Source organism: Diabrotica virgifera, chromosome 7 (genome assembly GCF_917563875.1).
Source record: "Diabrotica virgifera virgifera chromosome 7, PGI_DIABVI_V3a".
NCBI lineage: Eukaryota > Metazoa > Arthropoda > Insecta > Coleoptera > Chrysomelidae > Diabrotica > Diabrotica virgifera.
In genome coordinates, this window is record NC_065449.1 from 237845286 (window position 1) to 237870066 (window position 24781).

At 32.5% G+C, this 24781-nt stretch overlaps 1 protein-coding gene across 1 annotated transcript in view; it reads right to left on the reverse strand.

The window, feature by feature from the left end:
• The window catches only part of LOC114327794 (multiple epidermal growth factor-like domains protein 8), a 107756-nt gene extending 82979 nt beyond the window's left edge, over positions 1–24777 (reverse strand). Inside the window, exon 1 of the mRNA XM_050656355.1 lies at positions 22863–24777. Coding sequence (XP_050512312.1) covers positions 22863–24597 — 1735 coding nt within the window. The 5' untranslated portion in view covers positions 24598–24777. The remainder of the gene's footprint in view (positions 1–22862) is intronic.
• Positions 24778–24781: the final 4 nt, after the last annotated feature.

Consider the following 24781-nt stretch of genomic DNA (forward strand, 5'->3'; position numbering starts at 1 on the left):
TTGTACATATAAATTATTACAATCACTGAATACATAGTTAGTGAAAAAATTAACACATTTATTAACTGAATTAATAATTTGCAATTATACAAATAACAGTTATCCAAGAACATTCAAAAGCCATCTCTTTACGTTAATGATGACATTTTCAAGTAGAATGACATTCTAGTAATGTTTACATATCCATACCAGTGTGAATTTTACTACACGTAATTTGCCGTGTAAAGACAGAAAATGAAGGGATAGCCGTAAAATATTTGCGAATTATGTACCGATGGCCTTATACTAAATACTTTTCCAAAGATATATTTTGAAGTGTATTTCCATGTTTATTTCGCATAGTTAAAATAGATGTACAATATTTTCTTTTAGGTTTTTTTTCTTGAAGTGTATTGACGCAAGCTAAAATTACTATGGATTCTTAAAAATAAAAAGGAAGATTTCATTTATCTTGTCTGTTTGTTTTGTTATGATTACTTGCAAGGCAATCAGTTGTAGTAGATGGAAATATACTTTAATTCGGGGATGGAAAACTACATTCTCATTTCTAATTCAAGCTGTGTTATAAATTGAGTTTTCCTTATTTTTTCGTTGTATCACCGCCTGTACGCGATTAGTAATTGCAATTAAGCCTACTTACGGTTACATTAATATTAATAAAGACAGGTTGCTTCGTCAGAGAACATTATTAAAAAAAATTGAGGTCGTTTAGATCGTAACATTTAATTAATATTACGATATTGATATTACAAGTTAAGTATTTATAAGTTTAAAAACACCATTTGTCACCTTTTGAACAGACCCTCCTACTTTATTTGTGAGAGATTTATTAGAACTAGACAGTGATAGAATCATCCTATGTCCTATGTGATTGAAATTTATAAAAATATTGATAACATAGACAACACAAGAGTATAGAGAACAAAATATAAGTATAAAACTTTATTATTTATTATAACTATTTCATAATGTTGTTTTGAAGCTATTTCCTTGTGGCATTTTTATGATTAACTATTTAGATGGGAAATAAGCCACAATTAAATTGAAAAAAATAATTTTAATTAAAATTATAAAATTATTTTTTAATTTAATTGTGGCTTATTTCCCATCTAAATAGTTCTTCTTCTTCTTATGCAATCCACTAATGAATGTTCGCGATCACGTTTTACCATTTTTCTCTATCCCTTGCCGTATGTATTAGGTCTCCTATGTTTTTTAGTCCTGTCCATTGTTTGACATTACGGAGCCATGACATTTTCTTCCTGCCCACTCCCCTTCTGATGACACCTGCCCACTTGTAGACATATAGGTGACATATGCATATTCTGTCACCCAGAGAAAGAAACTGTGAAACACATTTTGTCACTGTGGCAGTGTTTGCATTAGGTAAAGAAAAGCCACCGGCAATGAGCTACATGAAGTTATTAGACCTTTTAAAGAGGGTCAGATTAGAGGATGAAATCTAGGACTAGAGCACCACAATAAACCTGAAAATTTTCGCAATAAAATAGGCCAAAAACCTCATTGACTCTATTTAAACGTATATAAATGACTAACATTTGGTAATTTTTCTTTTACAATACAAATAACACGTTTTTGGTAGTAAACAACAAATTTTAAAGCATAATAAAGGAATCCCAAATAGTAAACTGGTATTTTTAATTATTAAATAGAAAAAAAATATCCCCGATTGTAAAAATATAATAAAACACGGACATCACTAGACAGACGTGTTCTAAAGTGGAATTTTTATCTTCACTAATGAATACAAATTTATTCCTCATAAATATTGTTGTGCAAAGGTCATAATTATAACTAAAAAACGTTAATTTGTTAAACTAATGCTTATTAATAATGAAAACAACGTATATGTTTAGCGGAAAAATAAAATAGCTGCTTACACGTTCAAAATTTCTTTTTATCTCTAGATTATACTTCTAAATATACCTATGTACATGCAAAAAAGGTTTTTACGTGAAATCTTCGTATTTGTACTTTCTCGATAACCAAAAGAAACTATCGGAAAGTTGGTTATCTGTGTAGGTAGTCTAGCGTTTATGTTTACACTTCAAAAAGTCAACTTATTCTTCATATTTATGTACCGAAGTGTAATATGATTCATATACTCAAAAGGCAAGAAACAACACCCCGTAGAACCTCCTTCAATGCTGTAATGAGACGCAAAAAAAGTCTAAAACAGATTTTTATAAATTTCAAACAGGCTTATGATTCAATTAATCGTACAACATTATGGAAGGCAATGATCGAGCTCGGCGTACCCAAGAAACTAACTGCAGTAACGTAACACAAATGTGTGTAAGTAGTAGTATGGTATAGTTAGACCCAAACCGAGACATCCAAAGTGAGAGTTATCCTCCAACACCAAATTGTTCTATATGGTTCACATAATGTTCAGAAAAAATTCAGACCATTTTGAGAGTCGGGTTTGGGGGGGAGAGGGGGAGAAATCTGCAAATTCGTAGTTTTTTACGTTTTTCGTCAATATTTCTAAAACTAAGCGGTTTAGCATGAACAACCCTCTACACAAAATTTTTCTACATTAAATTTGAAATAAAAAAGGCCCTATGGTTTGGGGGGGAGATGGGGGAGAAGTCGGTGAATTAGTAGTTTTTTTACGTTTTTCGTCAATATGTATTTCTAAAACTATGCTTTAGCGTAAGGAATGTTCTATAAAAAAAATGGTCTACATAAAATTTAAAACAAAAAAGGTTTATACATAATTGCTATAAAATCAACGGTTCCAGAGTTACGGAGGGTGAAAAGTGGAGGTTTTCGATACTTTTTATATTTACCGATTTCTCCCCTCTCTCCCCCCCACCCAAAAAAACCCGACGCCCAAAGTGGTGTGACTTTTTTCTGAACATTATGTGGACCATATAGAACAATTTGGTGTTGGAGGATAACTTTCACTTTGGATGTCTGGGTTTTTGGTATAGTTATATCATAAATATTGCCCAAAAAATATAAAAAGTATCGAAAACCTCGACTTTTCACCCTCCGTAACTCTGGAACCATTGATTCTATAACATAGTCCAGAGAAATAAGGTTTTTCTCGTGACACATCCCCCTCCAGGCCGAAACCAAATTTTTTGAGTAATATGGTCATCTATGATAATAACCTATATGTTTCCTGCAGCCGATTTTGATGATATACATAGTTATAAACAAATGAAGATCGAAAAACGGTAAATTATCGCTTTTTTCGTCTATTACCAAAAAGTTAAGCACTTTAAACAAATTTGAGAGTAAGAAACTCATAAATCGTATAAAAAACTTCAATATGACATTCGCTGAATATGTCCAACCTTATTGGTTGCTTAGAAAATTGCAAAATAAATCATAAATATTGAGTTTTTATAAATATTCGTAACTTAGGTAAAAATTAACTTAGAATCTTCTTATTACACGGAATGCCGAGACTTCTTGTACTTAAATTATATTTTAAATTTCATAGCAATTGGTCAAATAGTTTAAAAGTTATTTAATTTATTTTTCCCAAATTCATTTTTTTTGCAACACTATAAGTCAGAAAATTATGAGGTTACAATAATACTTCTGACAGTTTATGAAAGAAGAACATTTATACTATTACCTTAATTAAAAATAAATGACAAAAAATAATTTTAAACAGTGTAAAATTATTTTGCAAAAACATGTCCATTCTTTGCTTACTTATAAACAATTAGAATAACTTTTTAACCGTTACCCGTAGAAAAATTATTTTTTCATATTTAGAAAGACTGAATTTTTATACACACTTAGAAAGAAAAACAACTGTTCTAGGACATTTAGGGACAAAGTTAGCCCCCCCATTTTTTTAATTCACATGTTTTTGCAAAATTATTTTGCAATATCTATAATTATTTTTTGTCATTTTTTTTAAATTAAATTAATACTGTAAATTTTCTTCTTTCATAAACTATCCAAAATATTACTGTAACTTCATCATTTTCTGACTTACAGTGTTGCAAAAAAAATTAATTTTGGATAAACAAATTAAATAACTTTTAAACTATTTGACCAATTGCTTTGGAATTTAGGGTATAATTTAAGCACCATAAGTCTCAGCATTCCATGTAATAAGAAGGTTCTAAGTTAATTTTTACATAAGTTATGAATATTTATAAAAACTCAAAATTTATTATTTATTTGGCAATTGTCTAAGTAACCAATAAGGATAGACATATTCAGCGAACGCCATATTGAAGTTTTTTATACGGTTTATGAGCTTATTACTCTTAAATTTGTTTAAAATACTTAACTTTTTGGTTATAGACGAAAAAAGCGAAAATTTACCGTTTTTTGATCTTCATTTGTTTATAACTATGTATATCATCAAAATCGGCTGCAGGAAACATATAGGTTATTATCATAGATGACCATATTACTCGAAAAATTTGGTTTCAGCCTGGAGGGGGATGTGTCACCAACATGATATTTTTTTTCCTTATTTCTCTGAACTAAACAATAGACCGTGATAGTCGTGACGTCAAAACGTCAAAAAAAGTTTTCCAAACACGTTGTGTCTAGGTACACGCTAAAATGTACGCAAATAAAAAAGTTAAACTTCATCAAGCTAGTGACTATTTAGCGTAGGCAGTGACTGTATATTTTGATACACGCTATTTTGATATGTTTAGTGTTTGTTTGATAGAAAAATATTTGTTATGACGTTTAATTCTACCTAACTTTTTTAGTTGCGTACACGTTAGCGTACATCTAGACACAACGTGTTTGGAAAAAATTTGACGTTTTGACGTCACACTATCACGGTCCATTATGTATAGAACATTTTTTGTTTTAAATTTTATGTAAAACATTTTTGTATATTATAACAATGTTTACGCTAAAGCATAGTTTTAGAAATGTTGACGAAAAACGTAAAAAATCTACTAATTTACCGGCTTCTCTCCCATCTCCCTCCCAAACCAGACGCTCAAAATGGTGTAACTTTTTACTGAACAATATGTGGACCATATAGAACATTTTGGTGTTGGAGGAAAACTTTCACTTTGGATGTTTGGGTTAGGCCTTTTTTGGACCAGTTATACTATACTACCTCCGTAACTTTGGAACCATTCATTTTAGAAAGATTATGCATAGGGCCTTTTTTATTTCAAATTTAATGTAGAACAATTTTGTATAGAGGGTTGTTCATGCTAAACCGCATAGTTTTAGAAATATTGGCGAAAAACTTAAAAAACTAAGAATTTACCGATTTCTCCCCCCTCTCCCCCCAAACCCGACGCTCAAAATGGTGTGACTTTTTTCTGGACATTGTGTCAACCATATAGAACAATTTGGTGTTGAAGGATAACTTTCACTTTGGATGTCTGGGTTATGCCATCTTTTGGATCAACTATACTATACTATAGGTAACTCCTTTGCACAAGTTAGAATAGGGGGGAAAATATCAAATGCTTTCTGCATAAATTCTGGACTGAGACAGGTAGTCCAGGAACCGAAGCTTTTCACCTTGCAATTTTTACAGAATGGATCGATTTGCTTGAAAATTTGAGAATACCTAAGTAGTGGATAGTCCAAGGGTCAAAATCTATATGATGCCGAAAAGCGCTTTTACCATGGGGTGGTTGCCACTCTATCTCGGGGGTGGAAATTTTTTATTATATTTTGACCGCAAACCGATAAAAACGTTCATTCTAAGCCAAAAATGTTCTATACATTTTTTTGATAAAATTAACAGTTTTCGATTTATTCGCTATCGAAAGTATTAGTTTTATATCGAAAAAAATCAATGTTTTTCGATATTATACTCATTTACGATTCACTCAATTTTTGCCGTAGAAAACATTTTTTAAAACCAAGTTCTTGGGAATTAAATAACCTACAATTTCATATTTAAACATTTTTTCATATCTCTGTTGCTAATCTTTCTATTCTGAAGAAAATGGCATTTTTTACCAAACTACAAAAATTCTCTAGAAAGAAGAATGAATAAGGCTAATGACTAAAAACACCGCTAACTTACATTATTATGCTTCCAATTGGATTTCTCCCCTTTTTTCAAAAAAATATATTGATTTTTTAACCGTAACTTTTTTAATTTTTATCTTAGAACGTTTGGTAAAAAAGAATTGTGTTGGTCTTTACAAGATCTGTAAGGCTATTAATATTAAATTATTTTAAAATCCTCAGTCTCAAAAAGAGCTGACTTTGAAAGGGTTGGTAAAGGTGGTTTTTGCATGTTATTACAAGTTTTAATTGTCAATAGCTCCAAAATTCCAAAAAATTTTGGAAACCAACTTCTTGGGAATTAAATAAGCCACAATTTCATATTTAAACATTTTTTCTTATCTCTGATGCTAATCTTTTTATTCTGAAGAAAAGGCCATTTTTTAACAAACTGCAAAAATTCGTTATTTGCTTTAAACTCCATTTTTTTAAAACTAATCATTCTAAGCCGCTCAAATTTCTAGAACCTATTAATAATACATAAATAAAGAAGACCAAATAAGGTCAATGACTAATTTAAATTAGGGTGGCGATTAGGGGGTTGTGTCGGATCGCTTTTTCGCTGAAAAAAAATAGGTACTGTCATTATTTTCAAGTTACTTCATTTTTGAACTAGACTTTTTTTATTTCTTCTTCTTCTTCTTCGCGCGACTAGGATTACTCCTGTTTGTCTGCCTCTTATTCTGTTTCAGTTGTTGTTGACTGTACATTGTCTTTCCACCTTTTCGGCGGCCTTCCAACGGGTCTTCTGCTATACGGCTTGTTGTTTTTACAGATGTTCGCTAATCTATCTGGTTCCATTCGGTTTACATGTTCGTTCCAGTTTTTCTTTCTTGTTTTTATCCACCTGTTAATATTTTGAATTTTGCAACGTTCTCGTATACTTCTGTTGCTTTGTCTGTCTCTTAATGATATGCCCGCTACTGATCTTAATACTTTCATTTCGATATTGTTGATTTGTTGTTTCGTCTTTCTTGTATCGGTCCTTGTCTCCGCTGCATATGTTAGGATAGGTCTTACTGTTGTCTTGTATACTTTTATTTTGCTTTCCATGGTCAGATATTTGTTTCTCCATATGGTTTCTCGGAGGCAACCACTTACTCTTGCCGCTTTTGTCGCTTGTGTTGTGGTCTCTGTTCTTATATTTCTGTCACTAGTGATCTCTACTCCTAGGTAATTGAATTTCACTACTTGTTCTACAATTTTGCCGTCTATTTCTAACTTGCATCTACGCGGCTCTTTACTTATCACTATACATTTAGTTTTTTCTACCGATATTCTCATATTAAATTTATTTGCTGTGAGATTGAAAGTGTGGAGCTGCCTTTGTAGGTCATCCTCGTTATCAGCAATTAGTACTGCATCATCGGCATAGCATAGTATCGTGATTTTATGCGCTCCCATGTGGTATCCATGTCGTTTTCTGACTTCGTGAATTATTTGATTCATCATCATATTGAATAACAATGGTCTGAGCGAGTCTCCTTGGCGGATTCCTCCCTTTAGTTCTATGCGTTCTGTTTCTCCTGTTGACATTATAACTCTGGTCTTGTTGTTCTCGTTAATTTCCTTAATTAGCCTTATTATCTGGTGGTCTATTTGTTCAGCTTGTAATAAATTTAAGATATCATTTCGCCTCACCCTGTCAAAAGCAATTTTTAAATCTACAAAGCACATGTATGCTGGTTTTCCATATTCAATAGACTTTTCTACTATTTGCCTGATAATAAAAATTGCATCTATTGTGCTGCGGTTCTTCCGGAAGCCTTGCTGTTCATCTGCCATATTCACTTTTTCCTCGATTTTATCTTTTATGACTGCCGTCAACAATTTTAATGTGCTGTTCATCAGACTAATGCCTCTATAATTTTCAGGATTTTTGGAGTCTCCCTTTTTGAGTATCGGTAGCAGGAGACTTTCCTTCCATTCCGCTGGTACTACTCCGATATTTATTATATCGACAAATAATTTTAGGAGCCATTTGAGTAGTTTTATTTCTGGAGATAGATATTTTTAAATACATATTTTAAATTAGTTTCAACAATCAAAAATGAATATCCATTTTCAATTTCGTTGCAACACGAAACTACAGCCGCATCATTATTCCAGTTCAAGCAGAGAGTTTTTTTTTTAATTTTAACAAGTAATCCTCGAAAAATGTATAGTTTTCCCGTCTTTTGACTTTGAAACTACAATATTTAGTGTTTGACGAAGAAGAGCTACCATATATGTAATAAAGTATAACTCGATTACTATTGGTCTTAAACCTTGGAAAATCGGTTTTGTTTATTTTTTCAAAAGGTACATTTTTGTTAAGCAAAGTTATTTTGATAAAACGAAAACTTTTTGAAATATTAGCAGAAAACTGATTAAAAACATTGATTTTTTCGATATAAAACTAACATTTTCGATAGCGAATAAATCGAAAACTATTAATTTTATCAAAAAAATGTATTGAACGTTTTTGCTTTTTATTTTATTTTCTATTTTACCAACTTTTGCGGTCAAAATATAATAAAAAATTTCCACCCCCGAGATGGGGTGGCAACCACCCCCATGGTAAAAGCGCCTTTCGGCATCATATAAATTTTGATCCTTGGACTATCCACTACTTATTCTCGAATTTTTAGGCAAATCTATCCATTCTGTAAAAATTGCGAGGTATTGTCTTATTTTAAGCTGCATTACTTGGACTATAGTACTTTTACGGAAAATCGATAGTGCAGAGTTTCATTTACTCGACTATTTACCACGTGACTATGAAAATTTGATCACCCGCTGTACATTTTTTGATTACGTCATTAAATTATTGCTGTTTGTTAATTACTCCGAGGCAAAGGTAAAAAATTGTTGGGAAAACTAAACAATCACTCATTAAATGAATTTAAAATATTATAATTGCCAAGTAATTTGCGCGTTTGTCTTGTTTTATATTTATGGAAATAATAGACCGACAACACGAAGTTTTTATATGTTTGTTCTTCTTTAAACCTACGGAACAATATATTCAACACTAGGAGAACGATAAAAATAATAATTAAGACCTACAATCATCACAATTCTTTCAATAATTACTGTTTTTAAGTATCGTAATCTGAGAACTTTAACTTTTTAAGGTGAGGAAGGATGATGAAGAAAAAGCCAAATACCAGAAGAACTAAAACAAGATTGTGATAATATGTCTCCAATGCTTTTTAATATATGGCATTTTGATATGTTATTGCTGTATTCTTTCTCAAGTAATCGATGTGAATTAATAACCTTTCTGTCGATCTTGGCCTTCTTTAGTGAGTTGTAGCTGGTTTTTCTCGACTGCTATGATTCTTCATTCGTCTCAGTCGTGCAGAAATGAATCATTGCTGTACAGCCAACAGTTGTTATTGTATCGGTGATAGAAACAATATTTCCGATTGCGTTTTCTCATGGTCAAAAGAGATTTTACTACATAATCAGTCACACGTGTCTACATTTAATCAACTCTGAGCAAACGCGGCATCCAGTAGGTTTTTCATATCCACATGTTCTTGTATGATAATTTAATATAGTGCGGCAGATTCGTGCAAATACACACACCCAAACTTATATGGAATCACCATGTATTTCAAAGTAATATTTATTTATTTTGAAAAAACTTGTTATTGTTGCGAATAATAAAGGTTTTTATTGAAAATAAACAAATATACAAGACAATCGGATAGTACTGTTCTTACGATGTCAGTTGGACCAGAAGCATTTTTGGGGTCCGGTCAATAATTCTACGAAGAGCATAGAAATAAAGATAAACCATATAAACATTTGCTTGCTTCAAAATTGATCACTCCTTGTATTAGTCCACATGGACGCGGGTGTGGCTTACTACTTTCTAACGTATCTTATTGGGCAATACTGAAGAGTAATTGGTCAAATTGTTCGGAAGTGCTTAGGCTCAAATCATATCGTTATCTGGTCAAAATACCTTCTCATGTTTCAAAGGCGGCAAGCAATATAAACACTAAATAAACAGTGTCGTCGTCATAACTTACAATTATTTTATTTTTATAATACATTTTTTGTCTCATTTCTTTAGTACTTAAAAAATGAATAAGCACATTAAATTGCATTTGTAAGTATTATATACTTTTAATGATCAATTTTAAATTTTATTGTATTGTATTATACTGAAACTGTATTGTTTATACAGGATGTCCCATATATTATGCGAGATTTAATGACGTCAATTTGCTCAGTCCGCTGATTGGATAATGTAATTAATGGAATTTTTCATGTTTCATATTTTTATTTTTTCCATATTTTCCTTTGTATGTGTCCATGTCTAAGAGCCATATATGAGGAGAGGGAGTGTACATTGATTGAAGACTCTTGATTTTAGGTATTGTGGGTATTTTTTTTTCTTTAGAATAAAAGACAGTTTTCCGAGTGATGCCCAGGCCAACCTTATTATTTTTTTTTATTTCTTCGTTCTGATTTTTTTTATTTAATTTAGTGATTTGTCCTAGAATATCTCTTTTACTTGCTTTATTCTTGTTTGTGCCACTGTAATTATTGGTTCTCCTTGTTGATTGGTCATGGCTTTTGTTTTACTGTAAGCGATGTTCAGTCCCATCTTTGTCGATTCACTATCTAGTGCTTCCATCATTCTTGGTAATTCTTCACTATTTTCTGTTTTAATACAATATATATACTTACAAGTCAAAAGTGACATTTGGAAAAATTGTGTAGCTCAAGTTCAAGTAAAATAAAAATATTATCTTGCTTTGTCACCAATATTAATGTCTTCTTCTTCTTTTCCTTCTTCTTCTTCTTGTGTAGACATGACTGTCTGTTTTTCAGTGTGGCTCCAGTAAGTTGTCATTCCATCGTTTTCGTGGTCTTCCCACTTAGTTTTGGATCCCGCGTATGAAAAAAAAGTTGATTAATAGCAAGCTGAAAATTTTTTAATAGCTTAAGGGTGTGTAGTTGGAGAAACTTTGATATATGGGAACACTGGAATAGGGGAAGTTTTAATTGTGGAACAGGTTAAAAATTTGGAACGGCCAGACCACGAAAACGGCGCATGTATTTTGTCCGACAGAACAGACTTAAACTCTCCGAACAGAGATTAAACTCTCATGCAAAAATCAGCCTACTATTTATCACCAAATGGGCGTTTTAATGAGTGGAACATGTAGAATATGTCAAATGACAGGAATTATGACAGCTGATAAATAGCAGTCTGATTTTTGCATGAGAGTTTAATCTCTGTTCGGAGAGTTTAAGTCTGACCGTTCCAAATTTTTAACCACAATTAAAACTGCCCCTGTTACAGTGTTCTCATATATCACAGTTTATCCGACTAGACACCGTTTAAGCTATTAACAAATTTTCAGCTTACTATTAATCAACTTTTTTTTTCATACGCGGGATACAGACCTAACTGATCGTCTTCCTATTGGGGAACCGTCTCTCGCCGTCCTTACTACTTTGTTTTTTGTCATTTGGCTCATGTAGTTGTTCCATTATACTCTTCTGCTTTTTACCCAGTTATTGATGTTGTCCACCTTGCATATCTGTCGTATATCTGCACTTCTACCTCTTCCTATATCCCATCGATTTTTCAAAGTATTTTCATCTCTGCTGTTTCTAGCATTATTTCTGTCCTTTCTGTATCAAGTCGTGTTTCTGCCGCGTATTGATGTCATTATTGGTCTGATAACTGTTGTGTAAATTGCGCCTTTCACTTCTTTTCCAATATTGGTGTGGTAGTTATAATCACGACAAGTGTCGAATCAAGTTCTGAACACACGGATAGTGATATATTTCAACTTGTCAAAAATATGTCCTATGTATAGTATTTTTACTACAAAAGCGATATTACGTAGGTCAAAATTTTTGACGTGAGAGAACTGTCAAAACATTAGAATGTGAATTTTCATTATTGCCATGTTTATTATAAACATGGATATAATGAAGAGTCACATTCTAATGTTTTGACAGTTCTCTCACGTCAAAAATTTTGACCTACGTAATATCGCTTTTGTAGTAAAAATACTACACAGTAGTAAAAGTGATCTCTTCATTAGTCATGAATTAGACAATTCGACTGGAAGAGGAATTGTTCGTTTTCATGTATTTTATGTGTATATTCAAAGTGTAGTCTTATTTCTTTAGTTCTCAAATTAATAAGCACGTTAAATTTCATTTGTATTATGTATTTTTAATTATCTTTGGTGTCAATTTCATAAAGAAATGTGAACAGTTAACAACATTATTACTGTTTAACAAATATTGAACCATAATTTAAAAATAAAAGTTTACTCATTAATTTCTATTGCGCCGCCTATGTTTTACAAACGGTGCCGACAATCGGTGTCGAATTTTGTTTTTATACTGGTCCAACTGACATCGTAAGAACAGTACAGCCCGGTACGGTATAGATTATTTGCTTGAGTTGCAAGTTGAACGAAAATAAATAAACTAACTTTTGCGTCCAAAAACTAAAATATGCCTCATGTGGGGTTATAGAACTTACAACGAGGAAATATTATTGGTCTTGTGAAGAAAGTAATGTTCTCAGATGGACATAGCTGTAGAGTTAGGCGTAATACAGGGCGTTCTGTCCAAAACATATGCTAGGTAACAGGAACTAGGAAAGCTCAAAAATAAAGCAAGGGAAAGTCGCTAAAAGTAATAACGGCTCTCCACGATCGTTTAATTGTCCAATCAGCTGAAAGACACCCAACCATTTCTCACCGGCAGCTCCAAAGGCAGCTTTTGGAAGCTACAGGTGTAACTGTTTCAGTTGAAAGGATAAGAAGAAGAGTTCGTACCAAGAAGTATACAGCAGGTGACAGTTATGGGTTCCCGAGTTATCGAGGCAACACAAGATTGATCGCCTAAATTGGTGTCTTCACCATCAAAACTGGAACATTGGGAATTGACAAAATGTGCTATTTTCAAAAACAGTCAGAATTTAATGTAATCAGATGGAAAATCAGATGACCCACGAAATCGTGTAGTTAGAGGTCGAGGAAGACAAGCAAGAACGAAAACTGTCAGATCTGTTCACAAATATACAAGGGGAAGTGTAATGTTCTGGAGAGGAATTGTGATCCGTAAAAAAACTCCTTTAATTTTCATCCAATCAACTTTAACTGCTCACAGGTATGTTGATAACCTGTAGTCAGGCTCTGGAGAGGCGCAACAGGAGAAAATTTAATTTTATTGCATGATAATGGACCTCTACATACCATTATAGTGACTACAGGCATCATTGAAGCAGAAGGTATCCCTTGCTTGGAGTGGCCTGCTTGCTCACCCGAGCTTAATCCTATAGAGTATTTGTGGGATATGCTTAAAAGAAAAATTAGAGCTCGCCGGGATAATCCACAAAACACCGCACGGCTCGTACAAGCTGCTTTTAAAGGATGGAGCAACCTACCACAACAAAATGTTGATAATTTGATTAGGAGCGTGCCCACGCAAACTGAAGCTTACATAAGGACTAGAGGTGATAACACTGACTACCACAAAATACAAAAAAAAATAAATAAAAACAAGTTAAACATTATTCGTTTTACATTGAAATTTTGTATGCTATTGACTTTAAGACAACTACTTTCAATTTGTTTGTTAAATAAGTTATTGTTTTATTTAATTGTTATGTATTTGTTATTAAATTGCTTTAAAATAAATATTGTTTGACTTCGTGTGTTCGTTTTTTTAAATTCGCCCGAAATAATAAGAAATATCAGGTATTTGGGTGTGTGTATTATTCGCGGTGTGCAAGTACTTGGAAAGGGAAACGAGAAACGACCGTGCGCGAGTCGCGGAGAAATATTGCATCTATCTTAAATAATTCATATTGTCAATTGAAATTGTCAAATTGACGTATATTTCATACCTTCTGTCACTGACGCAGAGAAATTATATATTGCTCCACAATATTGATATGATATGCAATTATTATATAAAGGTAAATTTAATTAATTGTATTTTGCTTGCAGTACTGCATTTTAATAACTGATTTTATTTACTACATACAATTGTTTACGTTTGCGAAACATAACCTGCATCTTATTTTTTCTTCTTATTATTTTTTTGGACTATGGTCTTGACAATTATCCAGCAACCAGGACTAATATAATTGGCCAATATAATTAAAAGTGCGAATAAAAGTACAGAGCGTAGAAATAGAGGTCGCTTTGCCAGAATTGTGCATTTAATGATAGAAGCATATAATTTGGACCACATATACTACACATCTAAAGGTTCAAATTTAGATAGGAGGCCATTTCAGATTTTGCCTTTTACAAAAATTGCGGGGGTTAAAAATGGCGACATATGTGACTAATAGGCTAATAGCACGATAACTTTTGAACGAGACTTCAGATTTCAGCCAAATTTGGTATATGTATATGTTCTTTTTTGATGTAAAAGATCGAGGTCTTGAACCGGAAGAATAGGTTTACCAGAAGTTTTGTTTTTCCTGGTTTTTATGTAAAAATATGTGGTTTTTCTTTCAATTCTTTCACCCTGTATGTATTAATTTTTCAAAAAGTTAATACGGCCAGGCCATTAAAAAGAGCGTATAAAATATCTTTTAGGAAATATTTTTAACTTTTTAGTTATGTTAATTGCCATTTAATAAATGCAAAACGTATCTTCACATGTACCTATATGCGGCAGATTCGTGCAAATACCGGGTGTCCACTTATATTTTCCCCCATTTTAACTGCCTATAACTTCTAAACGGCTTAAGATAGAAATATGCGGTTTTCACTGAAATGTTTTAATTTAGTAAAAGTTTTGTCTGAATGGACGGAATTTTTTATATCGCTTTCAAATACGAAATAAAAAATGGCGGATTTTTAAAAAAAACTTTGTTGAGTTTTTTTTAATGGAACACCCAGTATATTCTTTTGTAGATTGAAAGAAAGGTCATTCACCTATCGAGCGATATAAAAATTTTCAAAATCGGTTGTCAAATCACTGAGTAATTAATTTTTAAAATGAGAGGTGCAACGTGGATATCACATGCCTAAATAACATAACTAAGCAAGTTGTGTGATTTCCACAATGCATCTCTCATTTTAAAAATTAATTGCTCAGTCATTTGACAACCGATTTTAAAAATTTTTATATCGCTGGATAGATAAATGACCGTTCTTTCAAGTTTTTAGGTAAATTACCATTTTTTATATCGATTTTAAATAAAAAATGGCGGATTTTTGAAAAAAAGACGTTGTTGACTTTTTTTATTAAAACACCCAGTATATTTTTTTGTGGCTTGAAAAAACGGTCATTTACCTATCCAGCGATATAAATTTTTTTAAAATCGGTTGCCAAATGACTTGGTAATTAATTTTTAAAATGAGAGATGCAATGTGGAAATCACATACTTAACATAATATCATTTTGCTCAGTTATGTTACGAGTATTTAGGTATGTGATATCCACGTTGCACCCCTCATTTTAAAAATTAATTACTCAGTGATTTGACAACCGATTTTGAAAATCTTTGTATCGCTGGATAGGTGAATGACCTTTCTTTCAATTTACAAAAAATATACTGGGTGTTCCATTAAAAAAAAATCAACAAAGTTTTTTTCAAAAATCCGCCATTTTTTATTTCGTATTTGAAAGCGATACAAAAATTTTAATCCATTCAGACAAAACTTTTACTAAATAAAACATTTCAGCGAAAACAGCATATTTCTATTTTGAACCGTTTAAAAGTTATAGGCAGTTAAAATGGGGGAAAATATAAGTGGACACCCGGTATTATAAGAATTATTGTGCATTTAATGGTACAAGCATATAATTTGGACCACATATACTACACATATAGAGGTTCAAATTTAGATACGAGGCCATCTCAGTTTTTGTTCCTTTTAGAAAAATGGCGGGCATTCAAAATGGCGAATATACATAATATGTGACTAATAGCGCGATAAATTTTGAACGAGATGTCAGATTTCAACCAAATTTGGTATATAGCAGAGGTGGCCAAACTGTGGCTCGCGAGCCACATGCGGCTCTTTGAAGGATTACTTGTGGCTCTTAATAAATGTACCTGAATTACTTTTAATTTTTGTGTTGCAAAATGTCTTAAATTACTGACAGCAAATATAAAAGACTAAGTGTAACATCAGTACTTGTACAAGGATACCCCTTATCACTGTTGCTATTCAATTTGGCCATCTCAGCTGACAGGAAGATTTAGGAATGGAGGATCAAAACTATTGTTGGCCTTTGCTGATGATATAGGTGCAGTCACTTATTCTACAAGAGACGTGAGAGAGGTGTTTTCACAACTCGAGGAAGGAACAGGTAGTCTGTGCCTTCGAATAAATGAAGAGAAGACGAAATACATCCTAGTAACCAAAAATCCAAGACGAAGAGTTAGGCAGAACATAACTATTAATGACCACAATTTCGAAGTAGCAAAGAGTTTAAATATCTAGGGACGGTAGATGACAACCACATATAAAAAGAGGTCTCAGCAAATATGGCTGCGTGGAATAGAGCATTATACTCCCTATTATCATTACTAAGATCTAGTTGTTAAAAAACAATAGGTTTGTTCGTAGAACGATCAGCAACCGTTACCGCATGCAACGCATGCGCGTTCGTAGTCTACGAACGCTAACTGTTAACTGCGCAACACTAACTGTTCACTGCGCATGCGTCTGATGGTTGGCAACGGTTGCTGATCGATTGGATCGTACTACGAACAAACCTATTATAAATTAAAACTGTACAGTCAATTATTTCCCCAATTGTTACATATGAAAGTGAAACATTGACTCTACATCAGCGGGAAATAAATAAGTTATTTACTGGTATTTGAAAGAAAAGTTCTCAGAATGATATTTGTCCCTCAAAGAGATGATTGACAGGAGAGTGGAGAAGGTGCCGCAAAGCTGAATTGTTGACTGTGTATGGTACTGAAAACATCGTCAGACATATAAAAGCTAACATAATATAGGCAGATCATGTGGTAGATCAGAGAAAGACAGAGAGTTACAGACAGTGTTTTTTGAGAGACGATAGAAGATCAGTTATCAGTAGGCCGTCCCAGAAACAGATGTTAGGATGATCTAGAATTGAAGTATCCTGAATTAGTAAAGGCTGCTTGTAGAATTATTTGCATGTTTCAAAAAACGATGTGAACCATCTTATTTCACTTTAAAAAACACGAAATCCAAACAGTGAGAGAGAAATGTAATAATATAATAACCTTTTTTTCACTTTTTAGGTAGGTAATTGTTTAATTGCGGCTCGCGAAAAATTTCAAATTTTGACAAATGGCTCGGACTATCAAGGAGCTTGGCCACCCCTGGTATATAGGTTCTTTTTTTAATGAATAATATCGAGGTCTTGAACTGGAAGAATCGGTTTACCAGAATTTGTGTTTTTACTGTTTTCTTTATGTAAAAATATGTTGTTTCTTTTTCAATTCTTTCACCCTGTATACTTATATTAATTTTTCAAAAAGATAATACCGGCGTTGAAAAGAGCGTAAAAATATTATTTAGGAAATATTTTAAATTCTTTAGTTATATTAATTACGATTTAATAAATGCATAACGTATCTTCACATGTAGGTACTTATGTGCGGCAGATTCGTGCAAATAATAATATAAGAATTATTGTGCATTTAATGGCAGAAGCATATAATTTGGACCACACATACTACACATACAAAGATTCAAATTTAGATATGAGGCCATCTCAGATTTAGTATTTTACAAAAATGGCCGGCATTCAAAATGAATCTGCCACCCATAGGTACATGTGAATATAGGTACGTTATGCATTTATTAGATGGTAATTAACACAACTGAAAAGTTTAAAATATTTACTAACAAAATATTTTTACATTCTTTTCAATGGCGGTATTACCTTTTTGAAAAATTTATATATACAGGGTAAAAGAATTGAAAAATAAACAACATATTTTTACATAAAAAAAACAGTAAAAACACAAATTCTGGTAAACCGATTATTCCGGTTCAAGACCTTGATATTATTCATACCTTCCTGTATGACTTTGTTCGAAAACGAATTGTTTTAAAGTTATAAGCAAAGAAAGTAGAAAAAATTGATCTTTTTCGATATTTTTAAATATTTTAATTTTTTTATTAATGTTCCGAGCATATTTTTTGAGAAGGTCAATTATTATTATTGAAGGTGTCACCTAACTTTATCTGCAAAAATCCGAATGCCACCTCTCACATCCAAAAATAAACGTTTTTTCGCAGATCAGCCCTGGTCTATATGTTATTAGAATAGTATGGACACAGAAGAAAATTAACCCAGAAGTATAGAGAGAAATGGGCAAAAAATATAAAATAATAAACACGATAAAAATAAGAAAGTTACAATATCAACCAATTCAGTCTCACCAACACCTGGAGAAGACAATGGGAGAGCGATTCACCACAAGAAGTACACCTAATAGCCTGTAAGAAAACAATGAGGGTTGTAAGAAAAGCCCTTACTCTTGAGTGTGCCTGTAATACATAACAACCGACTGTCTTTCACGTCGTTGAAGAATGCCCCTGAAGGCAGTTCCCTGGAGTTCTTGATGGATTCCTGAATGCGACCAAAAATGTTTTAGATTATATTAAGACATTAGATCAGCGATACTCAACCTTTTTCTTTCCTGGGCCACATAGTAGCTATTGCCAAAGCTTGCGGGCCGCAATCAAGATGAAGTAGTATACAGGGTGTTTCATTGGGAAACGGAAATACTTGAATGTTGAATAGAGGTAAATAAGGCGGTTCTAAACGTACTAAATTTATTGCTCCACTGACTTTATAACCGAGTTACAGGGTGTTTCATCGATTTTGCCCATTTCTTTCTGGACCCATAACTTTAGAACCACTTTGTATATTTTTTTGATATTTGGTACACATATATCACATTTAGAACCGAAACCACCCAACTACTAATCACAAGAAAAATCCAGTTCCGGATTAAACAAAATTATAAATCCATTGTGACCTTGAAACAACATCCTGTATATTGAAATTTTCAAAACATGTTTGCACATTTGAAAAGAGCTTTAATGGAGCTTTCATTTTTGCACAGACGATTCAATGACTTTAATTTTGAAATTTTGTCGAAATTTTTAAGAACTCAAACTTTCAAAACAAAAATTTCGATATGATTTTAAAATTAATGTCATTAAATTATCTGCGTAAAAAAATTAAAGCGAACAATTAAACTTAATTTTTTGTGCTCTTTTCAAATGTGCAGACGAATTTTGAAAATTTTAATATACAGGGTGTTGTTTCAAGGACACAATTATTTTAAATTTTTTTGTAGTAAATAAGTATTGATTATTTTTAAAATGAGTATTTGTTCATTAACTTTAATAATTTATTATTACAAGTTTATAATACCCTGCTTTTTAATCAGAGTTCTTAAAAATTCCAATATAATTTAAAATTAAAGTCATTAAATTGTTTGCCTCACGCCCAAACACGCCTCAAACACATCGGCACAGTATCAAATAATTTGAAAAACACGTGAAATTTGACAAATAATTTGATCACAGGGCCCTTTAGTTACTCTTCGGGCCGCATAAAAAACGCTAGAGGGCCGCATGCGGACCGCGGGCCGCAGGTTGAGTATCACTGCATTAGATGTTTGTTTGTAATACTCCTTTTAACATTTTCTATTGTTTTTAATTACCTATGTGTATGTGTTCTTATTGAAAAAGATGAAGCCCAACTCAGGACATTTGAGAGAAAGATACTGAGAAAAGTATATGGCCCAGTGCAAGAGGAAGACGGCACATGGAGAATCAGGAGAAACGAGGAGGTTAATGAACTGAATGAAGGGTATGACATTGTAAGATTTGTGAAAAGTCAAAGACTGTCATGGCTGGGACATGTCCAGTGACAAGAAGACATGAAAACGACAAAGAAGATGTTACAGTGGAAGCCGGTAGGAAGGCAGAAAAAAGGAAGGCCCAGGACGAGATGGTTGGATGACGTGGACGATGTGGAAGGACATAGCCAGACAGGTAAAGACCCATCCAGGGTTATGATGCCAAAAGAAGAAGAAGATGTGTTCTTATTGTATTCCATCCACCAAATAAAATAGTTACAGTATCTGGGACATGCAATGGCGGAACAGCACTATGCAATGTTAGATTGATAATACAGGAAAAGATACAATGAGAAAGAAGTATGGGAAGGAAAAAACAGAAATAGGAGGATTGGGAATATAATAATGAAAAAGATTGAGTCCTGCAAAAAAGCCATTAGAGCAATTCATCAAAAAGTGTATGATATCAAATGAAAAGGGTAGGGGGAAGGAGAGAGAATATAACAACATAAAAGGACCTTACATCTTAAGGAGGTGTTGTACTAAGAGAGAAGTTAGATTGGTGCTTGGACAATGATGATCAGAGAAAAGGTTATAGGTATTGATTTTATATAAAAATGGTAAGCAACTTTGCTTCTGTTGAATGTCCCATTCCCATAACACATCATGGTATTTTTTGGTTGTTGATATACTTTTCACACGTTTAGCATTTAGTTGTGTAGTAGATGTTTCACGTGTTTATTCTAGAGTAAAAACTAATCATCTGACTATAATGTATAACCAATAAGTAGATGATAAATTATATTACAGATTTCGTTTAAAAACAAAAGTAGTATATTAAAGAAAATTTATTAGAAAATAATTAATACCTAATAGTAAACATATTAATAAAAATTTTAATTATTTTTGAAGTTATACTTCTTTAGGCGCGTTGGGAGTAAATGTATATGTGCGCGAATTCATCAAAAGTCTTGGCCCTGGGCACAGCTCAAACGTTATACATGCTCTGATTGGGTATTAAAATGACCTGTCAATAATTGTTCAATATGAGGTTATGGGTAAATGAATGTTGTGTAGGTATATTAGTTTTTATTGTTGTCAGAACAAAGACAAAAGCAAGTTTATAATTGTAGTGACTTTTTAAATAGTTTTAAAAGCAACAGGTACGTACCTAATTGTAAAAGTTTCAGTATTGTAATAAAAAATTACATACCTATTTGTAAAATGTACCTACAGTCGGAAAATTGAAAGAATACCCATGAACAATCACATCAATCACTTATTTTGTATTTGCTGTCTTTGTCTATAAATAACAAACGTTTGTTATAGAAAAAGATAGCAAATACAAAATAAGTGATTGATGTGATTGTTCATGGGTTTTTTTTCATTTTTTCGACTGTAGCTAGTAGGTAATGCTTTGATTTACATGATTTGATTACCAACAAAATTTCTACCAATTTTCACCTAATGTATTGTTTTCTTGCTCTATGTTTTGATATATTTTAATATTTTAATTCCACAAAAATCAAACTAATTTGATTAAACTAAGAAAACAAGCAACTGTCAAAAAATAAAACTTTCACTTGGTGTACCTTCCCACATCACTCATATTGTCTCGCTGGCTAAATTCTGAGTGCGTTGATCTAACAACCTGATATAAGCAGGTTCGATCCCCAATGAAAATTTTTATTTTTTTATACATTCTTATGATTGTAAGTATATTTATTATATTTTTTTTTCAGAAAATACGTATTTAGTTAAAATTTTTGCCAACAATAAATTATTATTCAGAAATCATTTCTTTGTTTCATTTTTTAATGTGTTTGCGTGTGTTTTATTCTTTTATTTTTTTAATTTTTGGTATTGTTTTAATAAAAATGTTTGGAAACTAGCAAGTATTAAAATTAGTTTAATATGTAAATAAAATATAAATAAACTGTTTAAAGTATATTGATGTCGTTGAAATCATATAATAGAAGTATTTACATGCGTATAAAGTAAACACACATTCTCTTTTTTATTTACAGCACAAATCTGACATGAAAGGTTTATTTATAATATAAGCATTAATAACTGTTTTTGACAATCCCTTCTCATCTGAAAACTGAAGTATCAGACAAAAAAACAAATTTTTTAAATACATACTGAAAAAACACTTATTATTAAAAAAATAAAGGGCAAACGTGAGTTTTTAGTCAATTAAGGGACTAGTACACTTTAGAAGACCAAAAATAAGCATTTTTTCAAGATTTTTTTTCTCAGAACATTTATTAGAAATGAACATTAAACTTTTTACATATTAATATCTAAATCTTAGAGAATACAAAAAGTATATCTTTTTTCATTTATGCACATACACTAATATTGGGATTTGAAACAGGATTGGGATCTCTGAAACAAAAAAATCGTACGGTATTTGAAAAAGGAAGGTTTCTTACGTGACAATTTACCACCGTTAGTGAAAAATTCCGCAAAACAAAGATTTTACGGAAATTCAAAAAATTTTTGTGAAAAAATCGCCCATTTTCTTTCAGTTTTTCATAGTTAAAAAATATTAATTTTTTATTTTTTGGTCAAGTTGTGGTAAATTGTCACGTAAGAAACCTTCTTTTTTCAAATCCAGTACGATTTTTTTGTTTCAGATATCCCAGTCCTGAGATTAACTGTCCGCCATCAATTTTCGAGGCCTCGACTTTTGCGCCCTCTGCAGTATTAGTGTACGTGCGTAAATGAAAAAATATATATTTTTGTATTCTCTAAGGGTTAGATATTAATATGTAAAAAGTTTTATGTTAATTTTTAATAAGGGTTCTGAGAAAAAAATTCTTGAAAAAAATGATTATTTTTGGTCTTCTAAAGTGTACTAGTACCTTAAAAGAAAAATTAATGTTGAAAAAGTTGCTGATGTACTGAAACCAGTCATTTCTTTTTTACCAGCAATACAAAATTAATGTCAACTGTGTAATATGTGTCTTTTTTGCTTTTACCGACATTTTAAATAGAAATCAATGTATCCTATATAATTTTTAAGACAATTAAATAATCTTACCTTGTTGTTTGGGATATCTGGAATCATTCGTCTTCCCAAGGATATCAGGATTCACCCAAGTATGGCAGCCCAAATGGTACAAGTACATCTGATTGTCATAGCAAATTTCTTCTTTATTATGCCTATGTGAATATCCTCCAAACACAACTAAGTAATTACCAAAAATATTGGCTGTATGAAAAGCTCTTTCTCTCGGGACGAATTTTTCTCGTAAATGTTCTCTTGTATAATGAATTTCAGTCCAGTGCAGATTGTCAAGTTGAAAAACGAACATCCTATCAGATAATTTAGAAAATCTGGCAACTCCAGGTACAATTCCTCCATAAACTATTAACGAATTAGAATGAGGGTGATATGTAGTTGTATGAGCTACAACTCGAACGTCCAATTGCTTGCCACCTCTTGGTTTTATCTCTTCCCAAAACTCATCAAGATCGGGTAATAACTGTATTATATACAATGATGAAGAAAACTCTCCATTTTCTGTGCTTCCACCAAACAAGTAGATGTTATTGTTAGCACACGTAAGAGTATGTCTGGTTAAACGAGGAGGAACTACATTAGATAATGTCGCTCTTAGCTGCCATTGTCTCGTTTGCACGTTATAATACCATAAATCATTAGCTAGACTGCCGTTGTGTAATTTCCCTCCATATAATACAAATCCTTTTGATATAGCACAAGCTGAGTGACCATATCTGGGAGCAGGTTTTTGTTCATCTGGCACTCTCGAATGTCTCTGTCTTCTTCTTATGTGTGTAGTATTTTCAGTCCCAGCATACAGGAGGTTTCTTAAAAACGAAGTTCCACTGTTGATCCCCCATTTTTGTTCCCAATCAGGACCAGCATGTTCTATTAATTTCGCTATTAAACTGGGCTCAATGGAACTAATTAGTCCAGTGTCTGGAATAATTGCACCATACTCATCCCTCCAAGCGCTAGCTTGAAAATTATATATCTCTAAATTACCCAGGACAGTGTTGAGATTATATCCTCCAAATACATATAAAGCATCAGTAATTTCTATATATACTGCAGAATGTGCGGCTCGAGGCTGAAGACCTCCTTCCGAATGAGATAACCAATGCCATTTGTTCCCTACTGAATCAAATTCGTATAGATTACATGATTCACCTGAATAACCTGCCCTGCATACACATTGGCCTTGGTCGCAGTGTCCATGCATTAGGTGTCTTCCACAATTATCTGGACACAGTTTTCTTGAACAATCGTAGCCTCCCCAATCCGTTTCACAAGCACATCTGTGGTCGTAACACACTCCATGATTCGAGCAATTATTGGGGCAATCGGTTATTGAAAACTCCGCTTTAAAACCTTCTAATACGTAATTGGTATCACTATATAACAAAATTAACATATATCCAGAAGTAGCGATCACTTCTTGGGGTTCAGTCTTTCCACTAAAGCTGCCTAATAATGGAGAATTAAACGAATCACCGTCGTACACAAACACATAGTCGTAAGAACACTCAGTGCCCATGCTTTGAAACTTTAATGTTATAAATTTGTTGCTGTCATTGGCCTTGATTAACCATTCACAGTGACTGTCTTGGGTGTAGTTTGACCCCGCGGGTCCATCACTGATTATTCCCCAAGAAGTCTGGAATATCCTTCGGGTTTTATCACAAGGAACCAGGTCTACGGCCGCGTAGCCCACTACGATAAAGCATATCACTATTTCCGTGAGGGAATAATTGATTATTTGGGGACGCATATTGTCGAACTGAGCAATTTTTAAGAGAATACAACCTTGAGCAGAAAAGCTTCCATTATTGCTGGTTTTTTTATTGTAAATCTAAATGTTTCACTTTTGAAGGGCGATATTTCAGCGTAAATAAGCAACAATAACATTTTTTAAGTATTTTGACAGTTGTTCATTGTGATTTGTTTTGATGTTT